This window comes from Podarcis pityusensis (assembly GCF_964106645.2).
Source record: "Podarcis pityusensis genome assembly, chromosome: 1".
NCBI lineage: Eukaryota > Metazoa > Chordata > Lepidosauria > Squamata > Lacertidae > Podarcis > Podarcis pityusensis.
Window position 1 is genome coordinate 110,428,724 of NC_138028.1, and position 24,848 is coordinate 110,453,571.

Consider the following 24,848-nt stretch of genomic DNA (forward strand, 5'->3'; position numbering starts at 1 on the left):
AGTTGAGCTGCTTAACGAGCTCCTCCCTCATCAGGGTGGGGCCTGGCTCAGCTGAGGCAGGGAGGGGCTTCCGCGCTTCAGTTGAGCTGCTTAACGAGCTCCTCCCTCAGCAGGGTGGGGCCTGGCTCAGCTGAGGCAGGGAGGGGCCTCCGCGCTTCAGTTGAGCTGCTTAACGAGCTCCTCCCTCAGCAGGGTGGGGCCTTGCTCAGCTGAGGCAGGGAGGGGCTTCCGCGCTTCAGTTGAGCTGCTTAACGAGCTCCTCCCTCAGCAGGGTGGGGCCTGGCTCAGCTGAGGCAGGGAGGGGCTTCCGCGCTTCCGTTGAGCTGCTTAACGAGCTCCTCCCTCAGCAGGGTGGGGCCTTGCTCAGCTGAGGCAGGGAGGGGCTTCCGCGCTTCAGTTGAGCAGCTTAACGAGCCCAAAGAGCCTGAGGGCTTGCTCAGTTGAGGCGTTGTTTTCCCACATGCCAGCTGTTAGCTAGGAGGCTGAAGGACCTCAGCAAAGCCCCGCTGCACCTCTGGCTCATGAGGAGACCCTCTTTGGAGTCCACAGAGGATGTCCTGTTCGGGCTCTGGGATGGCAGTGACAATTTGTTGAATGGGGGCTCTCCCACCCACTTTCGGGGACACCTGAGGGGTTCATAAAGAGAGCCTGAAAATCCAGCCCTTTCCTCCAGGGGATTAAACCTGGTAATCTTGGAGCAGGACTTTTACAGCACGTTTGCTAAATAACTTTCATCAGGGAAACCCAGTGATGCTCATCACTGATTTAATTTTAGATAAAACAAAATTTTAAAAATTCCGTCCAGTAGCACCTTAGAGAGCAACTAAGTTTGTTATCGGTATGAGCTTTCGTGTGCATGCACACTTCCTTCAGATAATTTTAGATGCCACTGAAAATCTCCCCTGTTACTCGGGGAATTTTTTTCAAGATGGTGCTACATATCTGAATTCTGTGCATCTCGATTCTGGTACATTCCACTGCTTTTTACTCGGCTTCTCTTTTTAATTGAGTTGCATTTCAAAATTCTTGTATACCGCATTGTACATTGCCTTAAGGATTCCTATTATAAGATCACGTGAATAAATAATTGTTCACATACCAGGTTTCCAACATAAAGGACATGGTTGAAATAGGGAGTCATCGGATAGTGCTCCATAGCCATAAACAGCGTATTCAAAACAATGCAGATGGTGATAGCAAGATCCACAAATGGATCCATCACTATCAAATTCATGATGTGCTTCACTTTTAGCCAAGGAGGCCAGCAATCCCAGATCAAGAACGTGTTTGCAAATCTATACCAGCATGGTGGACACTTCTGTCTGGATTCTTCAAGTTCTGGAAAAAGATTTTATAGGCAAGATATTTGTTAAAAAAATAAAAAATAAATCAGCTTTCTGCAATGAACAGCCAGAACTATACACTACATAGGATTATCTGATTATTACAAAATTAGATGGTTGCTGGCTGATGTTAGCAAGTTTGTTAGCTAAAAATGAGAATGTTACAGGATACTTTAAAAAAAAAACTGCTAAGGGAATTTTTTAAAAAAACTATAAATGATTTATCATTTTAAGTTTCGATTATTTGTAATTCAAAAACTTGATGCTTTTACTTACCCTTGTATTGGATTGCCCATTGTGGTTGTTTTGTGATTTATATTGTAATGGGCGTTGCCCACAAACAATAAAAATCTGACTGGCGTGTACACAAGGCTACAATTGTCTTCCCTTGGTTTGCCAACCACTGCCATTTTGAAGCGTTAGCACTTAGATGAGGTAGATGAGGCACAAGTTTTGGTACAAACTAATTGCTTCTCATGCCACTAAGAACAGGAAGATTCTTTTCTTCTTTGGTGCATCAGAAATACCTGTTACCCAGGAAGGCCAGGCATGCCATCATTAGAGACGATGCAAAAATCACCTGAAAACCATTTTAACAGCTGCCTGACAGGGAGGTGGAAACAAAATTAGGGAATTTTACAAGGGCTGAATCAACTTGAATCACTCTAAATAATGGAAATGCTCAATGAATGCCTAAGGGTTCAGCACTTAACAATGCTTACTTTCCACTGAAATAGAAGTGGCCCTCTTTTAAGAGTGTGATATCAGCACAATACATGGCCAAACATATTCCTGCCCCCCCCAACCCGGTACCTTCCATGGTGTTTGTGAGTATACTGGCTATACTCATGGCTCTTTGCCTTGCTGCAGATTCTTCCATCAACTCCATCGAAATCTGGTAAGAGCTCAATCTTCTTTTTCTTATTTCTGTTTCGGTGGTGGTACCCTGAAAATACAATTGTGGTCAATATAATTCCAGGAACTCAAGCCATAAGCTATATAAATGTGACCCCCAAGATCACACCAAGATCTGAGGTTTTTTGGTGGTGTTCAATACGCACAACTTTGCATGTGCTTTAGTGGTGGTGGTAGCCATCTGGGAAAATCAGAGGCAGTGTACACAAACAGAGGCATCATAGTGTAAGGCAGGGATGGGGAAACCTGGTTCACATTCCATTCTGGGCTACCACTTGACGGCACATGCGATGAATGTAATTTTTGCTTTTGCCCCAGTAGTCTACTTTCTTTTTTTTTTTTTTAAATTTTATTAAGGATTTTCTTGTTTTACAGAAGTGTAGTGTCTCATATTTTTTTCTTTCCATGTAACATTTTTACAAATCCATTTCATTTGTTGAGGCATTAGGGGGAGAAGGAAAAAAAGAAAAAGAAAAAAGAAAGGGGGGGTGGAGAGAGGGAAGATGGATGGGGGTGGGGTCGGGTGGCGGTGTTTCTATTATGTTTAATGTATGTAGAGTTTGGTGTCAGCGTTGCTTGTGTTGTTCACTTGTGTTCCTTTGGTGGTGAGAGAGGTTGGGGTTGGCCTAGGGTGTGATTGTTTGCTTGTGATTGGCTGTGGTGATCTTTGTTTTCCTGTGTGAGTGAGGTGGGTGGGTGTTTCTAAATACACCCTTCTATCTCCATCCAGACAAACAACAAGCATGATTAAGAGTTCATGGGCACATTGAAGCCAGGAAAGAAACTCAGGGGGGAAAGATGAATCAGTGGTGGGTGTGGCCTGGAGAGAGTTCTGAGGGCCAGACAGAGTTGTTCATTCGGCCCCTGAGCTTGAGGTCTCCCACCGGGGGTCTAAGATGTAAGAAACATGCCAGATGCGACAGAGTGGAATAGGAAGCTTCTCACCTCCAGCAGAAGCTGCCCAGGAGGTGATATGAGCCCAGGAGGTCCTCCCGCCAAGGAAACGACGCCATTGCAATCCACGGTGCTGTGCATCTTCCCGTTCGCCGGAATTGCCGGCACCATCCTTGACGACAGGCTCGCCTGGCTGGTGTTGCTGTTACGGCGTTCGCTGTTGTGTCTGTTTGGGACGAAGAGAGAGTCCCTTCTGCTCTCGTTGTCCTCGAGGGTGCTGTGCTCGTCGTCAGCGAAGTCGTTTTCCGATCCTATGTCCTTTGCTCGGCCTCTGAAGCTGAAAATGCTGGTTCTGCTGTTGCGCCTCGGGGAAAACAAGGAGCCGCGAAGGCTCAACAAAGACTGTGAGGGGGGTGGGGGAGGGGAAGAGGGGAAACAACAACACAGTTAGTATTTGGAACCACTCGTGGGTTGTTGTTGTTTTAATTGCTTTTGACTTAAAGGTAAAGGGACCCCTGATCATTAGGTCCAGTCATGGCTGACTCTGGGGTTGCAGCGCTCAACTTGCTTTACTGGCCGAGGGAGCCGGCGTACAGCTTCCGGGTCATGTGGCCAGCATGACTAAGCTGCTTCTGGTGAACCAGAGCAGCGCACAGAAACGCCGTTTACCTTCCTGCCAGAGCAGTACCTATTTATCTACTTGCACTTTGACATGCTTTCGAACTGCTAGGTTGGCAGGAGCAGGGACTAAGAAATGGGAGCTCACTCTGTGGCAGGGATTCAAACCGCCGACCTTCTGATCAGCAAGTCCTAGGCTCTGTGGTTTAACCCACATCGCCACCCGCGTCCCGCTGTTTCAGGATACTCAACTTGGCTTATTCTTCCATAGACCCAGATCTCCCCTGGTCTTGGGAAGGATGCTAGCTCAGGTAGGAGAGCTTTGCCTGCGGAAGTTTCAATCCCTGCAACCTTAATAGTGGGGTAGGAGAGCTGGGGGGGGGAATCATACCGGGCAACCAATGTACCCCCTTTGGTTTCAGAAACTTCATGGGTAGACGAGTCCAAAAAGCCTGGCACACAATTTTTCACAGCCCTCTGGCACACAAATTTTCACAGCCCTCTGGCAGCTGTGACGAGGCTTAGTTTGTTCAGAACTGAGTATACACTTAGTGTTCATAGATGGACCATAGATGGACCAATTACAGTGGTGCCCCGCAAGACGAATGCCTCGCAAGACGAAAAACTTGCTAGACGAAAGAGTTTTCCGTTTTTTGAGTCGTTCCGCAAGACGAATTTCCCTATGGGCTTGCTTCGCAAGACGAAAGGTCTTGCGAGTTCTTGCGAGTTTGTTTCCTTTTTCTTAAAGCCGCTAAGCTGTTAATAGCTGCTAAGCCGCTAATAGCCGCTAAGCCACTAATAGCCGTGCTTCGCAAGACGAAAAAACCGCAAGACGAAGAGACTCGCGGAACGGATTAATTTCGTCTTGCGAGGCACCACTGTACTCAGTATAAGGGGACTTCTATGTTCCTATTTAAGTTTTGACACCCATTTACACAGCCCAGGCTTACTTGTTCTTCTCCAACCCATTATGCAAGGCAACATTGTTAGGAAAAATCTCCTCAACCATTTAATTATACATAGCCATGACCCACCCTGCATTATCCTCAAGGGGGATCTTTCAAACATCAGTAGATGCTTCCGAAGGCAAAAGAAAGCGTATTAAGTAGGCGGCTGTTGCTTACTGCTTTGGGGGAAGCCCAATGGCTAAATCCATTTAACTTGAGATCTATTAATCCACCATTTATTAATCATATTGTCTCATCAATTAATGCTTTCAAGCAACATCCAGCAGCCACAAGAGACCTGAAGATGGTGACTTTGCCACTGAGAGAAGGGGGGGTGGGAATCAATTTTTGCTGGCCACGCTTTTATTTAATTGCACAACAAGAAACTCCTTAATGGAATCTTTTACTCCCTCTCTGCATATTTCATTAGCAGTACTCATGAATAAATAAAGTCATCACTAGTACTGGGAGGTGAGGAGACGATCCTTCTGTTAAGATTTATTACTCCTGCTTCTGAATATGCTTTCGGATCTAGTTACTTTAAACTTCCAGTAATCCCTGGACTAGTCTGATTGATTTTCCTATTGGTTCTAAAGATACTCTGAAATAAGAGGTTTGAAGTTCCTGGCTTAGCAACTTTTATTTTAAACCACCATTATATACGTTACAACATTTCACATGTAAATTTCATGTGGTGGTTAAGATGGAGATAAACCCTTTTATGATATTTTGTTCTGCATATGTTTTTAATACGTTTTATTTTATTTTTGCTATTTGATCTTTTCATTTGACTGTAAATTGCTTCAGGACTTTGGTAGTGGCAAGTTTTAGAAATAAATGTATAACACCTACACCTATGTCTTGGGATCATGTAGCCCCCACTCTGTTCCCCCGACACGACATTCGGTACTGGAAGGAGAGGTACAACTCCCACAATGGGGTCACTGTGGTGGTGGGGCAGCCTTTGCCTCCACCTCTTATTTGTCCTCAAATGTAAATATTCACTTATATGGGAGAAAGTCAAAGGATGCACTCAGGGACACTGTTGAGGTGAGGGTGAAATATCCCTCTCTGCCCTTGGTGACCCCCCAGTATCTGCAGGCTTTGCCTTCTTTCAACTATGACCCAGATTGCATGCTTTTTAGCTTGTTCCATAGAATTCAGTGGGAGACACTGCAAAACAAAGCCAGTCTCTATTTCTACACCTTGACTTGGACCAAAAAAGAGAAAGAAATAGTCTTAATGGATTTTCTATATGACCCTAATTATGGAGCATAGCAGGCCACTTGTGGAAGAGAGTTGTGCAGTTGTGGGGCCACCATGAAAAGGGCTCTGTCCTATTCCTTATGACCTGGGATATACATGAAAAAATTTGCCTCAGAATTACATAGCTTGCATACTTTACCTGGTGAGTTGAAGTCCTTTTTTCATAGGACAGGTGAGCTCCCCTTCGGATACTATCTTCAGATTCAGATTTAGGAAACTTTTCAGCTTCGGCCCTATCTTCTTCTTCCGAAAGTTCCTTCTGCCTTTTTTTCCTTCGCCTGTTCCTTCTTTCTTTAGCACTTTTGGAGCTTAATTTAGATGCCTCTGAAGAACTTTCCAAGAGCTCCCCCAATCCACCCACGCCGCTGAAATCTCTTGATGCCATCGATGCTGCTGCCACAGCTGCTGTTGTCTGTTGTGTTACAGTGTCAGGTAATTAGCATTAGTTGGATTACCACATTAAATCATAACCTTAGAGAGATTCATTATTGCTTCCAAGGGTACACAGTCACAAAGCAATTACGTACAAATGTCAATAATTAGTGCCTCTCTATTTGGAATAAAATAATGCTTGCTTTCTTCTTTTAAGGTAATGAAGTTCTCTGAAAATACAGTACAGCACAGTTGTCCTTGTAGTTTTTAATAAGTTAGCCACCAATGGTATGTTGCCTCTGCTTAGAACATGCCTATTCCTATTATAGTCCAACAGAGAGCCATTAGCTCCCAATCTTTTCTCCTTCACAGCTACTTCCACCAGCCCATGTTTCTGGAACACACCAGCCAATTCCATCCTACTATTTAAGAGTTGGTAGTGAAGTATCATGAAGGCAAGTGGATCATTAGTTATTTGCTCCTGCAGAGTTTTTCACTTCTAGTCCTCCTATCCCATTGACGAATCACATTAATTGATAAGGAGTGTCTTCACCCCCATCGTTCAGCCCGTCCTCCCCAGCCAAAGCTGGGCTCAGAGCAGCTAACATCATATAAATAAGACGATATGCATAACACAAGCGATCAATCAACTAAGATACATCCCACAGTTAATTCAAACAATTAACATTAAAATTAAAACTGGACACGTGGCAATCTTCAGGTTAAAATTGGAAGCGGTTAATACTTGCCAAGACCAACTGTTTCCACTGATATTATAAGGACCTATGAGCAGGCTGGGAACCTCCTTCATGCTTGTTCTTATACAAAGAGAAAACGAGTCAGGCTGAACCCTGACCAAAGGCCTGGCGGAACAGCTCCGTCTTACAGGCCCTGCGGAAAGATGTCAAATCTCGCAGGGCCCTAGTCTCTTGTGAGAGAGCGTTCCACCAGGCCGGGGCCACGGCCAAAAAGGCCCTGGCTCTGGTCGAGGCCATTCTGATCTCCCAAGACCCTCCTGTACACTGCTGAGACTGGATCATGCCTGCAGGCCCTGTCTTCATCTGCTGCACGTACAGCGGTCCCATACTGCCCTTCACAAAGCTGGAGGAACATGAGAAAAGTCCCTGAATGCCTGATTGGGAACTGAGACCACACCAGGGTTCCCTATCACACATAAAGCTGTGTCCACATAAAGCCCCATTCATGGCTTCAGTCAACCACACAGAGATTAGGGGTGGGACTAGCATATGTGCAGCCTAGTGAGTACTGTCCGCCTCTCCTTCCTTGTATTTAGCGACCTCATGGATATGCAATAAGAATACGCCTCAGCTGAAAATGGAGGGAAGGCATGGGGTGGATACGCTCCAGTCACACTATGCAGGCTTCCATACTTTAGGGCAATCATCCCCTGGAATGACGGAATCCCGGAATTCTCATACAAAGTCAGCTTGGCAGTGCCTCAGGTGACACCAATTATTTTAAGGTGGCGTGAGGAGAGCAAAGCACATTTATGGAGGAAAGGTACACATTGAAACAAAGTCCCAATACCTTTGATTAATGCAACACAAGTTGAGGCTAAATATAAGTACATAAACACCCGCTAAACATTTATTTATTTATTTAATTAGCACCAAGTGTTTAACGGTAGCAGACTCGCTGTTTTGTGATATTTAAAGGTAAAGGGACCCCTGACCATTAGATCCAGTTGCGGATGACTCTGGGGTTGCGGCGCTCATCTCGCTTTATTGGCCAAGGGAGCCGGCGTACAGCTTCCGGGTCATGTGGCCAGCAAGACTAAGCCGCTTCTGGCGAACCAGAGCAGCGCACGGAAACGCTGTTTACCTTCCCGCTGGAGTGGTACCTATTTATCTACTTGCACTTTGAAGTGCTTTCGAACTGCTAGGTTGGCAGGAGCAGGGACCAAACAACAGGAGCTCATCCCGTAGGGAGGCTTAAATCCAATGCCAGCTGCAGATTTGGAGGAATGTTGCCCCTATTGCCCAACCCCGACCATTCTGCTTGGCTCCTGCAGTCACCCACTTCTTCTCTGTTGGCCATATGGAGGGAAAGGGCTGGAAAGTCAACTAGCTTCTCTGGCTCCTCGGTCCTATCACTCCCACTTGGTGGAGATAGAGAGAGGGAGACCAAGCAGGCTAGTAAGTGGCAACAAGAAGGAGAACATCAGAAGGTCCAGAGAGCTCTGGATGTCAGTGAGGGCCTTGGCAGGTGCTGCCCAGGAACATAAAAATCTGATAAGATACAAGTTTATGTCAGCGCATTATAGCAAGTGCATTACAAGCAGTGCATTTTCCAGAAGAAAGCTACCTGGGCTTCTTCCTGTTGCTTTTTCAGCTGCTCCAGCATTTGCTGGAATTCGGCCTCCTTCTGCTCTGCTTCTTCCATGGTGGCTTGGTTCTGCTCTTCGTAGGCCATGGCAACAACGGCCAGGATCAGGTTGATCAGGTAGAAAGAGCCCAGGAAAATCACCAGGACAAAAAAGATCATGTACGTTTTGCCAGCAGCTCTTAAGGTCTAGTGTGGGGAGAAACAACAAGGTCTCACCGGTTAGGTTTTCTGCCAATGATACTGCCTTGCCTATTCATCAACTGCAAATTGTAATGACGCCCCAAATATGCATAAATTATAACTAATTGCTTCAGGTTTTGCGTCAGGTTTTTTGAAAAGTTACACACAGTCAGCAAGAAAAAAGCTTCCGCTTTATTATCATACATACTAAGCATGCCTCGTGATAGTTCTCACCAGTTGGTAAAGGTTTTCCCAGTAGTCCTGAGTCATCAGCCGAAAGAGCGACAAGAAGGCCCAGCTGAAGGTATCAAAACTTGTGTAGCCATAGTTGGGGTTTCGGCCAGCTTTTACACACACATATCCTTCCGGACATTGACTATGAAAAAGGAAATCATAGTGAAACACAACACAATATTTCTTTTGCTTCCATTGTGTGGTATTTCAAGGCCACATTTCCCCCCCTAAATTGAATGGTTTGTTTTCCTAGTTGTTCTTCAGAATTAAGAGGTTAGATCCAGACCAAGTTAGGTGCGCTTAGAGGTCCCATTAAAATGAATGAAACAAACCTAGTCTTTGCTAACTTAAGTCCATAGATTTCATTTAGGAGCAATGCGTGCCTGGGACTGCAATCCTATTCCTACTTACCTCAGAGTAAGCCCCACCAAATTCACTGGGACTTACTTCTGAGTAGACATGTACAGGGCTGCACTGTAAGTCTGCTTATTTCTGAAATGAGGCTTTGCATCTACATATGCCTTGGAAGGGGGGCCACTAGGGGGCACATTAGAAGATGGCCGACAATACCATCTCTCCGACCCACACGGGGTAATTAAGAGGCTGTTATGGGAGTAGGCAGCCTCCCTTGTTGCCCCAAGGAAATGGGGAACACTGCCCTTGCCTGCTGTGCCCATAAATCACCCCCTAATTCGAAAGAAGGGGGTGAGGGCCCTAGGCAGAATGCCCCTGTGTGGACATCGGCTCCCCTGGACGCTGTCTCTGATCGCGCACTAGTTGCAGCAATTTGGAATAATTAATTACAAAAGAAGCAAATGCACATATTTCAAGTGAAGAAGGGGAGTGAAGTCTGCTAATTTAAGTGACCTCTGCGAAAGAAGACGACGGGCTGGAGAAACAGGAATATTTTACGATGAAGATACACCAAAGGCGGGGTATGTTGACAACAGGGCTGAATGGGGGGGGGGGAAACCTTTTTTACTTTCCTTCTATGTGATTTACAAGAACCCCTCCTCATTAGAACCGTCAGTTGAACTGACCCAAGCAGGATGATTAAGGTCTGCGTGGAGATAAACTTTAACCAAAAGTATGCTTTATGGACACCGAGAAGCAATAAGAGCTTTTGGGAATGGCGCAGCAATTAATTCGGAGTCGCCATCTTGCCAAAGGATTTATAGCCGGGAGGAAGAACGGATTTGTTTTCAGACTGCATTCCTAGTAAATCTCCTCAGAGGTTTTGAGAAAGGAGGCAGATTGGTGAAGATTAATGACGCTAAGACTGTTTTGATGTATGGAAGTGATGTTATATGGAAAACGTCTGGATATGGCTACTGGATAAAAAAATTAATATCCACGCAGGATTACAAACTGTTCTAACCAGCTTGCGGAGACTATCAGAGGTCACAAAGAGAAAGGAAAAATATATGAAAATAACAACAAGAGATGTGGAAAAATAATAAGAAAGGACTGGATAGTACTGTGAACATCATAAGGTTAGATTTGTGGACATTAAAACAGCAGTAAGAAGCAAGAAGTTGATTGGATCCCTTCGGAACTTGAAATATGGGTACCCCCAACAAAAATTTAAAATTTGGCTGTGTAATTTGGAATTTATGTAATTTGGTTTGATTTGATGTGATTGGTCGGTTAATAAAAAATTATTCTTAAAAAAAACAAACATATGCCTTGGAAGTATGTTTTATAAGGCAATATTGGTTGTAAGCCTTAGTTTGCTGTGAATTGCCCCAGAAGTAGCTGAACCACTGACCAAGGTGTCTAATCTTTCATTTCCAAAGTTATATTGTAGAGTCTACAAGATTCCATTGGGAGTCTACAAGATTTCATTCAGAAAAAAATATATACAGTTGTATTTTTAAAGATAAATCTAACATTAACATTAAATTCAGTTCACATACGAGATGAAGGAGTGTATGTCTCAGACTCATCATGCTATTCAATCTGTTAAGACTTTTAAGTTGCCACAGGGCACTTGGTCAATTTTTTATGCAACCGACAAACACAGACAAGCTTCTGGACTAATAATGAAACATTTATGATTAATTCCAAGGCCAAATGCTCATGGAATAATTTAAATGCAACTCAAATATTTTATCACCTCATTTTATTATTTCTAATTGGCTCTCAAGCAAACATTTTGCTACTGCAATGACTCAGCACAAAGCTAAAAGGGCTTGTTTAATAGGATTGAAGTTTGGTAAAGCTATGGTTTTCCTAGAAGTGAGAGGTGGACCATAAAGAAGGCTGATCGCCAAAGAATTGATGCTTTTGAATTATGGTGCTGGAGGAGACTCTTGGGAGTCCCATGGACTGCAAGAAGATCAAACCTATCCATTCTTAAGAAAACCAGCCCTGAGTGCTCACTGGAAGGACAGATCCTGAAGCTGAGGCTCCAATACTTTGGCCACCTCATGAGAAGAGAAGACTCCCTGGAAAAGACCCTGATGTTGGGAAAGATTGAGGGCACAAGGAGAAGGGGACGACAGAGGACGAGATGGTTGGACAGTGTTCTCGAAGCTACCAGCATGAGTTTGACCAAACTGCGGGAGGCAGTGGAAGACAGGAGTGCCTGGCGTGCTCTGGTCCATGGGGTCACGAAGAGTCGGACACGACTAAACAACAACAACAACAACAACAACAGAGGCATGCTTAGCTCCAGAGTCACTTTTAAGCCTTTCATTTCTCTTTACTATCTATAGCCTTAATTTCGATCCATATTCTTAATTCCATGTTACTTATTCATTTGTTACATAGGCATCTTCACTATGACTATACCTCTCAAATGAGGTATCAGCAAATAGCATCCAACGACCACTAGACACAGACAAAAATTTGGGAGAGCCTTTTCAAATGGTAAGAGTCTGCAACAGCTGCACTGATCTTCTTTAGTGGCTTCAGGGACGTGGAACAAACAAGGCCTCTCTGTCAAGACTCTCATCTGGGGTCTCTTAAGGCCACACAGGCTCCCTAGAACTCCCTGAATGCTTTTGCCAGCCCTTGAAACCCAATCATGCTTCTTGTTTGGCTGAATAGAGGGTAGAGCGAAGAAACTAGCCTCCCAAACAAAGGCAATATTCACCATAAGTGTTGTGCCCTCTTTTGCCTCTGGCCTCACCCACCACTGGCTCCCTAAAAGTTGTCCATAAAGGAAGGTGGCTGAAAAAGCTTCCCTACTCCCAAGTGAATTAATCAAGGGAGGAGTTAGGTACAAACCAACCACCTTATGACATTAAAAAGGCAGATAAACGTGCCACATTGCAAAAGAGAGAAAGCTTAGGCTGGGAAATCCCTATGTCATGTGTAGGGTTGTCAGCTCTAACCCATTAGCTAAAGATAGGATCATAAATAGCGACACACACACACACACACACACACACACACACACACCGCTCCAGCCAATGCAGTTTTGCAGAAGGTGACCTCTGGAATCAGAAAGCTGCTCTAGCAATTAAGCCCAGATCGTTTCAAAGGAGATAATTGCTGGCATATGCATACTCTTCTCTCTCCCCTAGGAGAAACCCGTGCACCTAATTGCCAAACTGCTTTATTATCTCACTTAAATTTTTTTTTACAGAGAGTAAGCCAGTAAATGTATTTCCAATAACCTATCTTGATCCTATATCCTAAACTAGATGCCTTATTTACATTAGGTTATATTCTAGCCTGGTATGGGCACATTCTGGACTCCTAGGACTGCTTGCGAAAGGGTATGTGTGTGTGTGTAGTTGACATTGCTCACTCATACCAAAGCTCCTAACAGGTGCCAGAGTGTTCAGGTACCTCTCAGTCAAGAGGCTTGGTGCTCCTTAGTTTTATTGTAGAGAATTCAACAAATTATTAAAAATTCTTACCCAGCATCAGAGCTGTTGCCACAAAGCAAGGCATCTCTTTGTCCTTCCAAAACATAAAAATGACCTGATTTGGGGGGGAAAGGATAAAGAACTGTATTTTTCAGTCGTTGCTGTTATGAAACACAGATCCATATAGAACTATAACCAAGTGATTTGGTCCCCATCTTGTCTTTCCATTTGCAGAGCAGCTCAAGATGCAGTAGAGGCTCCCGCTGGAGGAAGGGGAGTGGGAGAGGCCATTTTTAGCATCTCCCCTTCCTCCCGGCAGCTCTCAGTGCCACCTCCCCTGCTTTTCTGATGGGTCCCATGGGCTGGTCCCCTACAGCAGCCTTCTGGGGAGAGGCAGAGTAGGCTGCAAGGGGAAGGGTTATCAACGGAAAAAATACCTCTCCCATTCCTACCCATAGGTAGTCTGGATCCCGCCAAAGGAAAGAATACACTTCTTTTTAAAAAAAATACACAAAGTTATGCAAATATTTGTTTCGGTTTGTTTTTTTTAAAAAATAGCTAGGAATCTCTCTCCAAGTCACTGTTGTCTTGGCACTTGAGGGCTAAAAGCTCCCTATTGATTGAGAGTAAGGATAAGGATTGCTACACAAATTAAAGAAATCTTAGTTGATTACTCACTCCAGAGTTCACTGATTTGAACTGCATAAATTTGTGCATGAATAACAAGAAAAGTTCTGAAGAATAATACTCTTTTTTTAATTTTAGGTGATGGCACGTCTTAAAAGATGCATTCCCTCCTGTGCAAGAGAAAAGGAGAAATGCCTCCAGTGGTGGCATTTGTTGCTTGTGGCTTTTGTAAGTGCGTATTAAAACATGACTTGCTGATTTTTTTTTAAAAAAAGAAATTTGCTGCCTGATTAATTGGAAGAGACCATTTTGTCAGCAGATCAAAAGGCTTTTAGGCAGGTGAAACAGTCAACTGCTTGGACCAAATGTTGCATCCCTAATTTTAATGTTTCAGCTTTTTTTAAATATAACTGGCATAACACACGTCCTATGTAGGTGTATATATTCGTATCAATCATGCTTACTTTCTTCCTCAATGTACTCCTCCCAGTCAAAGGTGCTCTCTGTAATGTTAACAAAAGTACCATTTTCTCCCACTGTGCTATTATTGAAGTCGCTTTCAAAAGTAAAATTTTCAGGTGGCCAAATCAGGCATTTATGCCTCAAGTTCCCCATGAAAAGCTGCAGCCCTATTAAAGCAAATACACTCAGACAAAACACGGTCAGGATCATCACATCCGAGAGCTTCTTCACTGACTGAATTAGGGCCCCCACAATGGTCTTCAGGCCTGCAAATGGGATCGAAAGACGTATTAATACGTATCAAGCATTCTTCCCTCCTATTTAAGATGCCATGCAGAAACAGCGAACAACGTCTTGTTTGCGACACAGTAAAGCTTAATGAACAGTACCCCAGAACTTGTGGAAACGCATGAAGAGCAAAAACTGTCCATGAATGCACTGTGTACATTGCATTAAATGTACACCTTTTTTCCCCTTTGCAAAACAAGAAGCTTTCTCATTCATGGAATGCCAACATATAATAATAGCATTTATTAAAAAAACAAAATGAAAAAACAGCAGCAGCAGCAACAACAAAGTAAAATCCTATTTTTTCTTCTCTTACAAAGCATTTTCACCAATCACAATCCATTCTTTGCCCCACCCACTCCCCAAAGGAAAAAAAAGAAGAAAAATAGGTAGGGAATAAGATCCCAGGCTATGTACACATTGACATTCATTAATATGTTCCCAAGCAATGTTTATTGAAACAGGTAAGTTTTAAAATAAAATAAAATAATAAAAGCTTTCAGAGCTTAATTCAAATTTTGGCCATGCAGCACGATCTTATGCATGTTTACTTGGAAATAAGTTCCACTGATTTGGTGGGGCTGATTCTCTAATAAGTCTGTTTAAACAGAGCCGTAGCTAAGGGGCGGAGTCTAGTCAGGTTTTTTGCCCAGGGTGAAGCCCCTAAAGAGGTGCCATTGATGCTCCCAGCCTCTGTGTGTGTGTACACAAATGCACATGGGTTTGTGTGTGCCAAGCTGAGTCTTTGACCCAGGTGAAATAATGCCTATTTTCGCCCCTGGTTTAAGATTGCAGTCGTCAGACAATATGTGCTAAGATATACGGCAATATAAATGCCAGAGTGTTAAAGCTGTTTAGTGTGGAAGGGAAAAAAATTGTCACCTTTATGCAGCAACAACAGTAAAAAGCAAACCCCAAAACAAAATGTAACGGATAGGCTGTGCATTCTGTAGACGTCTCATGCAATTGTTTGCTAAACTCGAAGGCTGATTTTGCAAATTAAAATAAATGGTCGATTTGAAAAGACAAGGGATCTTCCGATTCCTGACTTTTAGCAATATGGGCAGTGATTAATGAGACTAGTGCTAGAAATAGTGGAACTGAAAAATCAGCCTCCGTGTTTAACCTAGGTCTCACCTGGAATGACTGATATTGTTTTCAATGCCCGGAGAACTCTGAATGTTCTCAACGCTGAGACATTGCCAAGGTCCACAAACTCTGTCAAATATCTGCAATAGGGGAGTTCACACACAAACACAATGACAGCACACAAAAAACAGTTGGAGATACAAGGGGCCTGACACTTCATCAATCCACTCACTTCTTACCTGGGATTACAGAAATAGTTTTCAAAGCTCTCAATACTCTGAAAGTTCGAAGAGCTGAAACATTGCCTAGGTTTACAAATTCTGTTACATACCTGTAGAATCAAATCACAGTTACTCAGAATTGCAGAGCTCAAGCTAATGACTTGGGGTCTTTCATCAAGACCAACTTGGTGATTTCAGCTTTTGCAATATTATACTAAGCATAAGGTTCACATTTACAAACTGACACCTGCAGTTAAGTTTCGCCAAAGTAAAACACCCATTCTGGACCTGAAAGGTTGAACTAAACTAATTTAATATATTAGCACGTTGTCAAATGAAGGTTCCTGGAATGCAGGACATGAAATTAGCATTCCTAAAATGTAAATAAACAAGTAAATAAACATCACTTTTGCTGTTTTGTATATTGTGAATTGGAAACTTTACTGATAGCAGAATTTGTACTTACTTCAATACATGCCTCTTGGTATGGTATACATTGGGATGGGGAAATCGGTTGCCCTTTGGATGTTGTTGGACTACAACTCCCATTATCCATTGTGCATTGGCTACATTGGAGTTGGAGTCCAGCATCAGGAGGCTAACAATTTCCCCAACACTAGTATAGACTGACACTAATTCCATGCCCTTATAAGCTTTTAACAAATGGTTAAAGCACTTACGCCATCAAAATTACGCTGAAGTCAAGCCAATTCCATGGGTCTCGAAGAAAAGTGAAACCTTCTAGACAAAAGCCCCTTGCGAGAATTTTTATAAGTGATTCAAAGGTATAAATTCCAGTGAATGTGTACCTAAAGGCATACAAATAAAGAATTATTGTTGACTTCGTTTTATCCTCTGTAATGAGCATCTGATAGAAGCAATAGTTTTAGACACCTTGGATGTACCTGAATCAAAAAGAAAAGGGCAACCCTAACTGATCTGGTTCAGCAGCTATGGTGCTACATTTGCATCATATTTAAGAAATACAGAAGCCCTTTCAACCACTGAAACCATCAGGGCAACAGCCAAAATTGTGCTACATAATGTATTCTACCACACAACTGCTTAATTGTTCTCACCAAATAAGGATAATGTCAAACCACCCATTCTAACATGTATGCTGGTGGAGAAATAGATCGATCGATAGATATATAAAATTTATTCACATTAGCCAATGGCCATAACAACATAAAACAAGCAATATATACAAATAAAATATATACAAATAAAAAAGACAGCAATGGGTAAAAAGGGCAATCAAATGGCCAAGATTATCGTTCAGAAATAGATATATGAGTTCTTCACGTTTCCCCTTCCACTCCTAGATTCCTCCAATAAATTTATATCTGTGTAGGAATAACGATACACTGAAACAACAAGAGTTAATCAAAACAAAGTATTTTTCACGCATTGCGAAATCAGTATTCCTGGATGTCCATCCCTCTGGCCTCATTCTCCAGAGTTTGGATGCTGAGGAAGCCAAAGAAACACCATCTACCCCAGACATCTCCAACCAGTTGCTCAGGTGTTATCCAACTTCAGCTCCGATCAGCCTCATCCAGCATGGCCCATCATTAAGAATGATTTGCACTGGAGTCCAGCAACATGGAATGCTTACTGGGTGCTTTTTTTTGAGGGTGGGAGATGGGAAATTAAAGGGAAGTGAAACTGAATAGAGCATCCCACGGGGAAGCCTGGCTTGCTGGCATGTAAAGAGTAGCCCTCCACTCAGCTTCTTACTTTTTCCGTTCTCGTCAAGTTTCTTATTTAATTCCACTCCTTCTTGGGGAAAGGTTGTTGCTTGGTGGTAAAGTACATGCTTTGCATGCCAAGAATCCCAAGTTCAATCAAGGTATGGCTGGAATGGACTCCTGCCCCAAACCCTGGAGAGCTGCTGTCTGTCACTGTGAACAAATACTGAACTATTGGTCCAACTGAGTATAAACACCTTCCTACATCCCCATGTGCTGTCATGTTTTCTGCCATCTAGTCTTTGCTCTTCAAGAGGCTTCCATATTCTGTACTGCGTTTCCTTAAGCCCCGTTGGAACAATAAGTCTTATATGAGTCAGACTTGCATCTCCATCACCTGACTCCTCCTTACCTATTTCCACTGTTTACTTATCAAACCTCCGTCTTATTCAACTGATGTGGGAAATAAGGCTTCTCTGGGAACCTAGTAAATTGCATCTTCTGTACAGGACCAGAGTTCCTTCTCTCAGACTTTCAGGGCTTGCTAAGAAATAACTGATGGCACGTATGTTCTGCCTTCCTTACATATACAATACTAAGTGGTTTTCATGGTATTCCATTCAATCTGCTACCCAAAGCATCGACTGACAAGACCCAGAGTTGCTTAGGTTCTGTAAGATGGCTGCCATCAGGTGCCTTCCTGCTGTATCTAACACTTAGTACTGTGTTTTTAAAAATATCATTGGCTAGAAAGATGCAGATAAGCTAATGGATTATAGCTCTGCTAACAGGAAGACTTTGTCATCATTGAGATAGAGGACCAATTCAGATGATAACTTAAAGACCTCTCTGTCCTGCCACATGGAAGGGCAAGCTGAGTGTGCTTCTACTTTCACCATCCCTGCATTGTCATAGGGGGATGGAACTCTATTATGTCATACACAGGTAAAACCTTATACAGTTATACCTTAGAAATCAAACTGAATCCATTCCGGAAGTCCGGTCTACTTCCAAAGCATTCAACTTCCGATTGACTGCAGGAAGCTCCTGTAGCCAATCGGAAGCCGTGGAAGCCCTGTCGGATGTTCCGCTTCCAAAAAAAAGTTCAAAAACCGGAACGGTCACTTCTGGGTTTCAATCGTTCGGTAGCCAAAACATCCAAGTTCCAGGGCCTTTGGCAACCAAGGTATGACTGTACATGCAGACTACAATCTCCCCCCCCCCCAAAAAAGAAAATTAACTGTAGGGTTCTGGCCTGTGCACATAGGTTTTAACAAGTGTACAACATGATGTTTGTGTCCCATCTCCATGTGAATATGGCAGGGACAACAGGGATGGCCAGCATGCATACAGCATGCACACAATGTGGCCCACAGTAGCCCTTAAGGTAAGTGTGGTGACAATTTAAAGACGCTCCATTTAAAGCACAAGAAAAAATGCTGAACCCCTATAAGACAATCCCAGGACATGGTGCAAAAGCACATGACATAGCATGGGAAGGCGTGAGGGTGCACGAGGACCAAGTTAGATGCAACGCCGTCCACACCATTAGCAATTACATGAGCAGCTTTATAGTAAGACATAGTAAGACCTTGGTACGCGGGTGGCGCTGTGTTTAAACCACAGAGCCCAGGACTTGCTGATCAGAAGGTTGGCGGTTCGAATCCCCGTGACGGGGTGAGCTCCCATTGCTCGGTCCCTGCTCCTGCCAACCTAACAGTTTGAAAGCACATCAAAGTGCAAGTAGATAAATAGGTACTGCACCGGCGGGAAGGTAAATGGTGTTTCCATGTGCTGCTCTGGTTTGCCAGAAGCGGCTTAGCCATGCTGGCCACATGACCTAGAAGCTGTCTGTGGACAAACGCCAGCTTCCTCGGCCTATAAAGCGAGATGAGCTCTGCAACCCCAGAGTCGGTCATGACTGGACCAAATGGTCAGGGGTCCCTTTACCTTTACCTAGTAAGAGCTTGGCATGAAGTTGGGGGTTAACCCTATGTTCCATCCTGTAGTCCCGACCCAGATCAGGGCCCCTATACTTGCTATTTGTGTTTGGGCGGGGGAGTTCTCATTCATTCCAAAGGGAGCTTTCCCTGTCCACTGCAAACAGCAAATGTAGGACCAGTTAGAAGCACAGCATGGTGAGGATTACAGTCCCCTGCACTCTCTGCACACATTCCAATGGGCCCCGGACACTCCTGCAGTTTATGTTTAAGAAGCCATTCACATGATTGTTAATTGTGTGAACGGCGCCTTGTCTGTTCATCGCCTAGACAGAAGACTGCTGGGAACACCCTAGGTATGCTGTCTTGAGTTCCATGGAAGAAAAACAGGAAATTAATTACAAACAAACAAAAATCACAAAATATGTTTTCATTTAGGATCCTCTTTAAAGCTCTGAAGAAAAGGGATAAGAAAATGCACAAATCATCATAGGAATCTTATTGGAGACGGCTGGTCAAAATTCACATCTGAAATAGCAAAGAATCAAAACAGATAACACATTTTCCAAAAAATAAAAGAAAAAGGTATTTACTTACTCTACATTCTTGGTCCATTCTGGAGGGTTGCTCATAGTCATAAATACACAGTTGGTCAAAATAGTGCACATAATTAGCATGCTGAATAATGTAAGATGTGGTCAAGGAATGATGACCATTAAATCAGAGATCAGGTTATAAAACCAAGTTAATGACAGCACCCACTTTAAATAACCTCTTTTTAATAAAAGCCGTAGACACACACAACTTTTCAAGAGTTCCAACATTTTGCATGCAGCAGCAAAACAAAGAAAAAGAAAAGACAGAGACGTGTGTCACTCTTTTAAAAAAATAGATTCATGGTAGCATGAGCTTTTCTAGGGAAGAGCCTACTTTACCAAATTAATCTTCAGAAATTGCAGAAGTTGCTGCCAGGTCACTGTGGATGTGTCACTATCAAGAGGTTATGCTCTCCATTTGCTAGCAGGGTATAGGCATGTGTGTGACCCAAGACAGCATAGTATCTATCTGTAACTATATGAACCAGCCATACATACAACTGTGGCATAAGTTATTAAAAACCAGTTAGCTATTTATTGTCTCTTTCTATTTTCCGAATCTGGACATTTTTGTGGACTTTCTACAAGTTTCTGAAGACAGCCAAAAACTCGGAAATAACTCTTCCTTCCCTGTTAATGCTTCACTTAGTGGTTTAGCTTTCCAGATAAAAGATTTATCACAGATAAAAGATTACTCACAAGATATTCAATGGAAAATGTTGACATTAACACGGGCAAGGATAATGAATTTTCTCTGCTCCGTTCGCTCCAATTGCTTTCTCCTCCTCAAATCCCCAAGTCGCTTCTCATGTGCCCCTCCACCACAAAGTGCATGAAGGCGATCAGTGCCATCCAATTACTTCTGAGATGCTTCTTTTAAAATGTGGCCCTCCACGTGTCAAGTCCTGGTGGTGCAAGCAATGCTTGTGCCATTTTGGTAACCTGCACGTGTAAATCTGGTGAGCTGCATGTTCCCCATCCCTGGTTTGGAACATCAACATTAATTAAGAAGCACTCCCTGAATAAACTGTGAGCAAAGATCTTGGTTCTTGCTGAATCACTCAATATTGTCAAATGGTCTTTCTTGAAAGGTACTGCTATAGTTCTAGATACATGCTGAAGTCCATCAACTACAAATGGTATTTTCTGGTCAATAAAGCTTTGAACTTGATCATTCATGCTTTTAAACCTAGTCTGGCAAATCTGTGCCCCTCCAGATATTGATGGACTCCAAATCCCACAATCCCTCCCCTCTGGCAATGGCGTGTGGGACTAATAGGAGTTTCAGACCAACAACCTCAGGAGCGTAACAGGTCCCCCACCCTTGTTCTCAACATGCATGTGCTTTCAACTACCAAGGGACACTGGTTTACAACGTATCTGTAAACGGGACAGCCATTGTTGTTGTTTGCAAAATAACATTGGAAAATACTTCAAATTTAACTCCAAACACTTAAAGGTAAACGACTTGAAAAGGATATGAATGTACCAAAATTTTAATAGCAATTTTTCTGAGAGGATTGAAAGGGGTTAAAATGTACAAGGCAGATGTGGCGCTGAATCGGAAAATTGCCTTCCCTCTGTTCAATACTATGAAGGTCTGGAAAACAAAAAAAGAATGTAGGATTAAAAAACAACAACAATCATGTATTGTTCACAGATTATTTACTTCCTACACTTTGTTGCTTCGCTTATTTCAATGGAAGATGGAGCTTCTTGCTGACTCATCCCACTGTGCTTTTACAACTGAATTCAAGCCAATGGCCCCTCAAGTTAATAGAATTATTATTATCAACAGCAAGACCGCTTAGAGTCACTATTATTATTATTTTTGTCAAGGTGACCCAAGTAATCAGAACACCTCATCCTAAAGGCAGCATCAAAGACCAATGATACATATGCACACAAAACTACTTTCCCGTGAATTGATCATCTTCCTCCCAACCATTTCCCTAAAGTGGACTGAGCAAAGACACAAGAACTCATATTCTGGAATGTGGTGAGGCAATCAACAAACACAAAAATTCAGCTGGTGACACACCACTACTGACTTGGTGAATTGACTCATAATTGATCTCTACAAGTGGCACAGGCCACAATAATTCAACAGCATCCATTCAAAACCTTTGCAGGAGGAGGATAAATCACTGGGGCCTTGCACTCCGGCACAGTCTCTGCAATCGTAGCGGAGAAAGATTCCACGGCAGGTCCCAGTACCTGCAGACACCAGATGGAGTTGACACCCCGTGCCATGGAATCTTGGGTACCAACCCGGAAGTACACCTGTCAGGGGCTGGCTGCCATTGGGGCTTCAAAGGCTTGAAGCAGCTGAACCATGTCTCCAGAGCTGTAAGAGAGGCACATTTCCTCCTTGGCATACTATAAAGAGGGAGAGGAACTGGAGAAGAACCTGCCACCAGAGGAACAACATATATTTGAAAGGGAGATTTACTTACAACGCATACTGCCTTGGCATTGGAGATGCAGAAGGAAGCAAGAGAGAACTCTTTATGGGAGAAAATTCAGTGGCGAGTCAGGAAAGTACATTCCTTCTAAGAACAGGCAGAGCCGGCCCACTCGTGACATGGGATGAAGCAGCTGCTTCAGGTGGTGGAAATGGAAGAGGCAGCACTCCTGCAAGCGCCCCGCCACACCACCACCGCAGAAGCAATCCAGGTAAGAGAAGAGGAGGCAGCAGTGGAGTGGCACAGCATTCTGCCACCAGCTTTGCCGCTCATATACCCTTCCCCTAGGTGGGGAGAGGGCACAGCAGCAAAGCTCTGCAGAATGTGTTCTTTCTCACGGAGTTGGCAAGACGGGAGGCATTCTACTACCCAGCTTTGTTGCTGGGTGGGAAGGGAGCTTCAGAAAGTGCTTCTCCTTGAAAAGGAGCAGTTTCTGAAGCTACACACACACACACACACACACACACACACACACACACGGCTGGTGGGGATTGGTGAGGGTTCTCCTTTAAGAGGAGCCCTCACCAAGCCTCACCACCAGGCAGGAAGGGAGTTTTGGAAAGGGCTTCTCCTTAGGCTTTCCTCTCCCACAGCTCTGGAACGTCCCTGGGAGCAGGTACTGAGGTAAGATGGAAGGGTGACCCAAGGACCCCAGGAAGAACTCAAAGGTGGGAAGAGGGCCAGGGAACTCTTGGTGGTGGGCAGAGGAGCTTGGGCCTCTGTATGAACAGGCAACAGAAAGAACATGCATGTTGTCATTAAATAAAAAAATGATTATGCAAACAGAGCAACATTTTGTGCAAGCCCAAATGTTTTCCAGCTGAGATCAAGTAGAAAGAGAGGGATTTCTGGTGAAATAAGTAAACAGTGAAAAGGCATTAATGCAGTGACCAAAATCCAGCCAGTCTTAACAAAATAACTCACTTTTTTATTGCTATAATAAGGATCAAGGTCCTCCAAAGGTTCGGACACCATTCCTGGAGGAATGTCTCCATATATAAATGGAAGTGTTTTCCCTGCTTCCAAGTCACTATTTGGTTTTGGTCCATTTTCGTCATCAGCATCTGAATGATCCTGTTTGGGCTTTTTAGCTTTTTCCTCTGCACAGCGTTTTTCAATAGCTGCAAGAGATTCTCTAGTAAAATAGCGGAAGCTGTCAGGTCCTGGTGGTACCAGCAGTGCCTGTGCCATTTTTTCATCCTGCACATTTAAATTACTTTTAGCCTATTGCATAAGAATGACCTGAAAAAGAAAGTAGAATGCAAAGAGAGAGAGTGTGTGTTAGGGAAACATTCAGCATTAATGAACCCACTGCCAATTTTTACAAGCCTAAAATAGAACCTGTTTGAAATATATGCAAAACTTAGGCAGTCTTTGATATGTAGGTTGTGCTTTGTTATGTTTAAGATGATTGGCTATTCCCAGACTTCTATTCCTACAAAGGAAAATTACAGTGGTGCCTCGCAAGACGAAATTAATTCATTCCGCGAGTTTTGTCGTCTTGCAATTTTTTTCGTCTTGCGAAGCACGGTGTTGGGAAAGTTTTGGAAAAGCTTCAAAAATCACCAAAGTCTTTAAAAACCTCAAAAAAGGCTACCACACCGCGTTCTATGAGTTGCTCCTCGAAGTCAAGTCGCAACTGTATTAACGGTGTTAAGAAAAAGGAAACAAACTTGCAAGACGTTTCCGTCTTGCGAAGCAAGCCCATAGGGAAAATCGTCTTGCGAAGCAGCTCAAAAAACAAAAAACCCTTTCGTCTAGCGAGTTTTTTGTCTTGCGAGGCATTCGTCTTGCGAGGTACCACTGTAGGCATATGAAGCAGGAGAAATGGATGCCTATGATGCACTGTCTCAATGGCCAAGGTTAATTCCCCATTTCAGAGGTTCAGCAGGTCATGTGCTGAGCATCGTCAGACATCCATGTGAATAAGCTCCACAGAGAGCCCTGGAAACCAAGCAGATTCATAAGTCTCTGGGGGTGTGCCTGATTAACAGCACTTGCCCAGCACTGGGGAAAAGGACCTCAGGGGTCATCTAGTCCAACCCCCTGCAATGCAGGAATCTCATCTAAAGCACCCCTGGCAAATGGCCATCCAACCTCTGCTTAAAAACCTCCAAGGAAGGAGAGCCCACCACCATCTCATGGAAGTCTGTTCCACTGTCAAATAGCTTTTACTGTCAGTAAGTTCTTCCTGTTTAGTTGGATTACTCGTTCTTGTAACTTGAAGCCATTGGTCTGAGCCCTAGCCTTCAGAACAAGAGAAAACAAGCTTGTTCCATCCTCCATCTGATAGCCCTTTAGATATTTGAAGAGGCTATCCCATCTCCTCTCAGGCTCCTCTTTTTCAGGCTAAGCATACCCAACTCCCTCAACCATTCCTTATAAGGCTTGGTTTCCAGACCCTTGATAACCTTGGTTGCCCTCATCTGCACACATTCCAGCTTGTCAATATCCTTCTTAAATTGTGGTGCCCAGGACTGGACACAGTACTCTGACCAAAACACAACAATACTATTACTTCTATTGATCTGGAAAC

The 24,848-nt window shown here is 43.5% G+C and overlaps 1 protein-coding gene across 1 annotated transcript in view; it reads right to left on the reverse strand.

Moving 5' to 3' along the window:
• Nucleotides 1-24,848, reverse strand: part of LOC308486397 (sodium channel protein type 2 subunit alpha-like) — an 83,097-nt gene that overhangs the window by 44,438 nt on the left and 13,811 nt on the right. Inside the window, exons 3-15 of the mRNA XM_081023214.1 lie at nt 23,237-23,554; nt 21,327-21,447; nt 19,849-19,936; nt 16,301-16,429; nt 15,448-15,539; nt 14,025-14,288; nt 12,985-13,048; nt 9,116-9,257; nt 8,681-8,887; nt 6,123-6,395; nt 3,204-3,554; nt 2,157-2,289; nt 1,100-1,338 (exon numbers count right to left, since the gene is read on the reverse strand). Coding sequence (XP_080879340.1) covers nt 1,100-1,338; nt 2,157-2,289; nt 3,204-3,554; nt 6,123-6,395; nt 8,681-8,887; nt 9,116-9,257; nt 12,985-13,048; nt 14,025-14,288; nt 15,448-15,539; nt 16,301-16,429; nt 19,849-19,936; nt 21,327-21,447; nt 23,237-23,503 — 2,370 coding nt within the window. The 5' untranslated portion in view covers nt 23,504-23,554. The remainder of the gene's footprint in view (nt 1-1,099; nt 1,339-2,156; nt 2,290-3,203; nt 3,555-6,122; nt 6,396-8,680; nt 8,888-9,115; nt 9,258-12,984; nt 13,049-14,024; nt 14,289-15,447; nt 15,540-16,300; nt 16,430-19,848; nt 19,937-21,326; nt 21,448-23,236; nt 23,555-24,848) is intronic.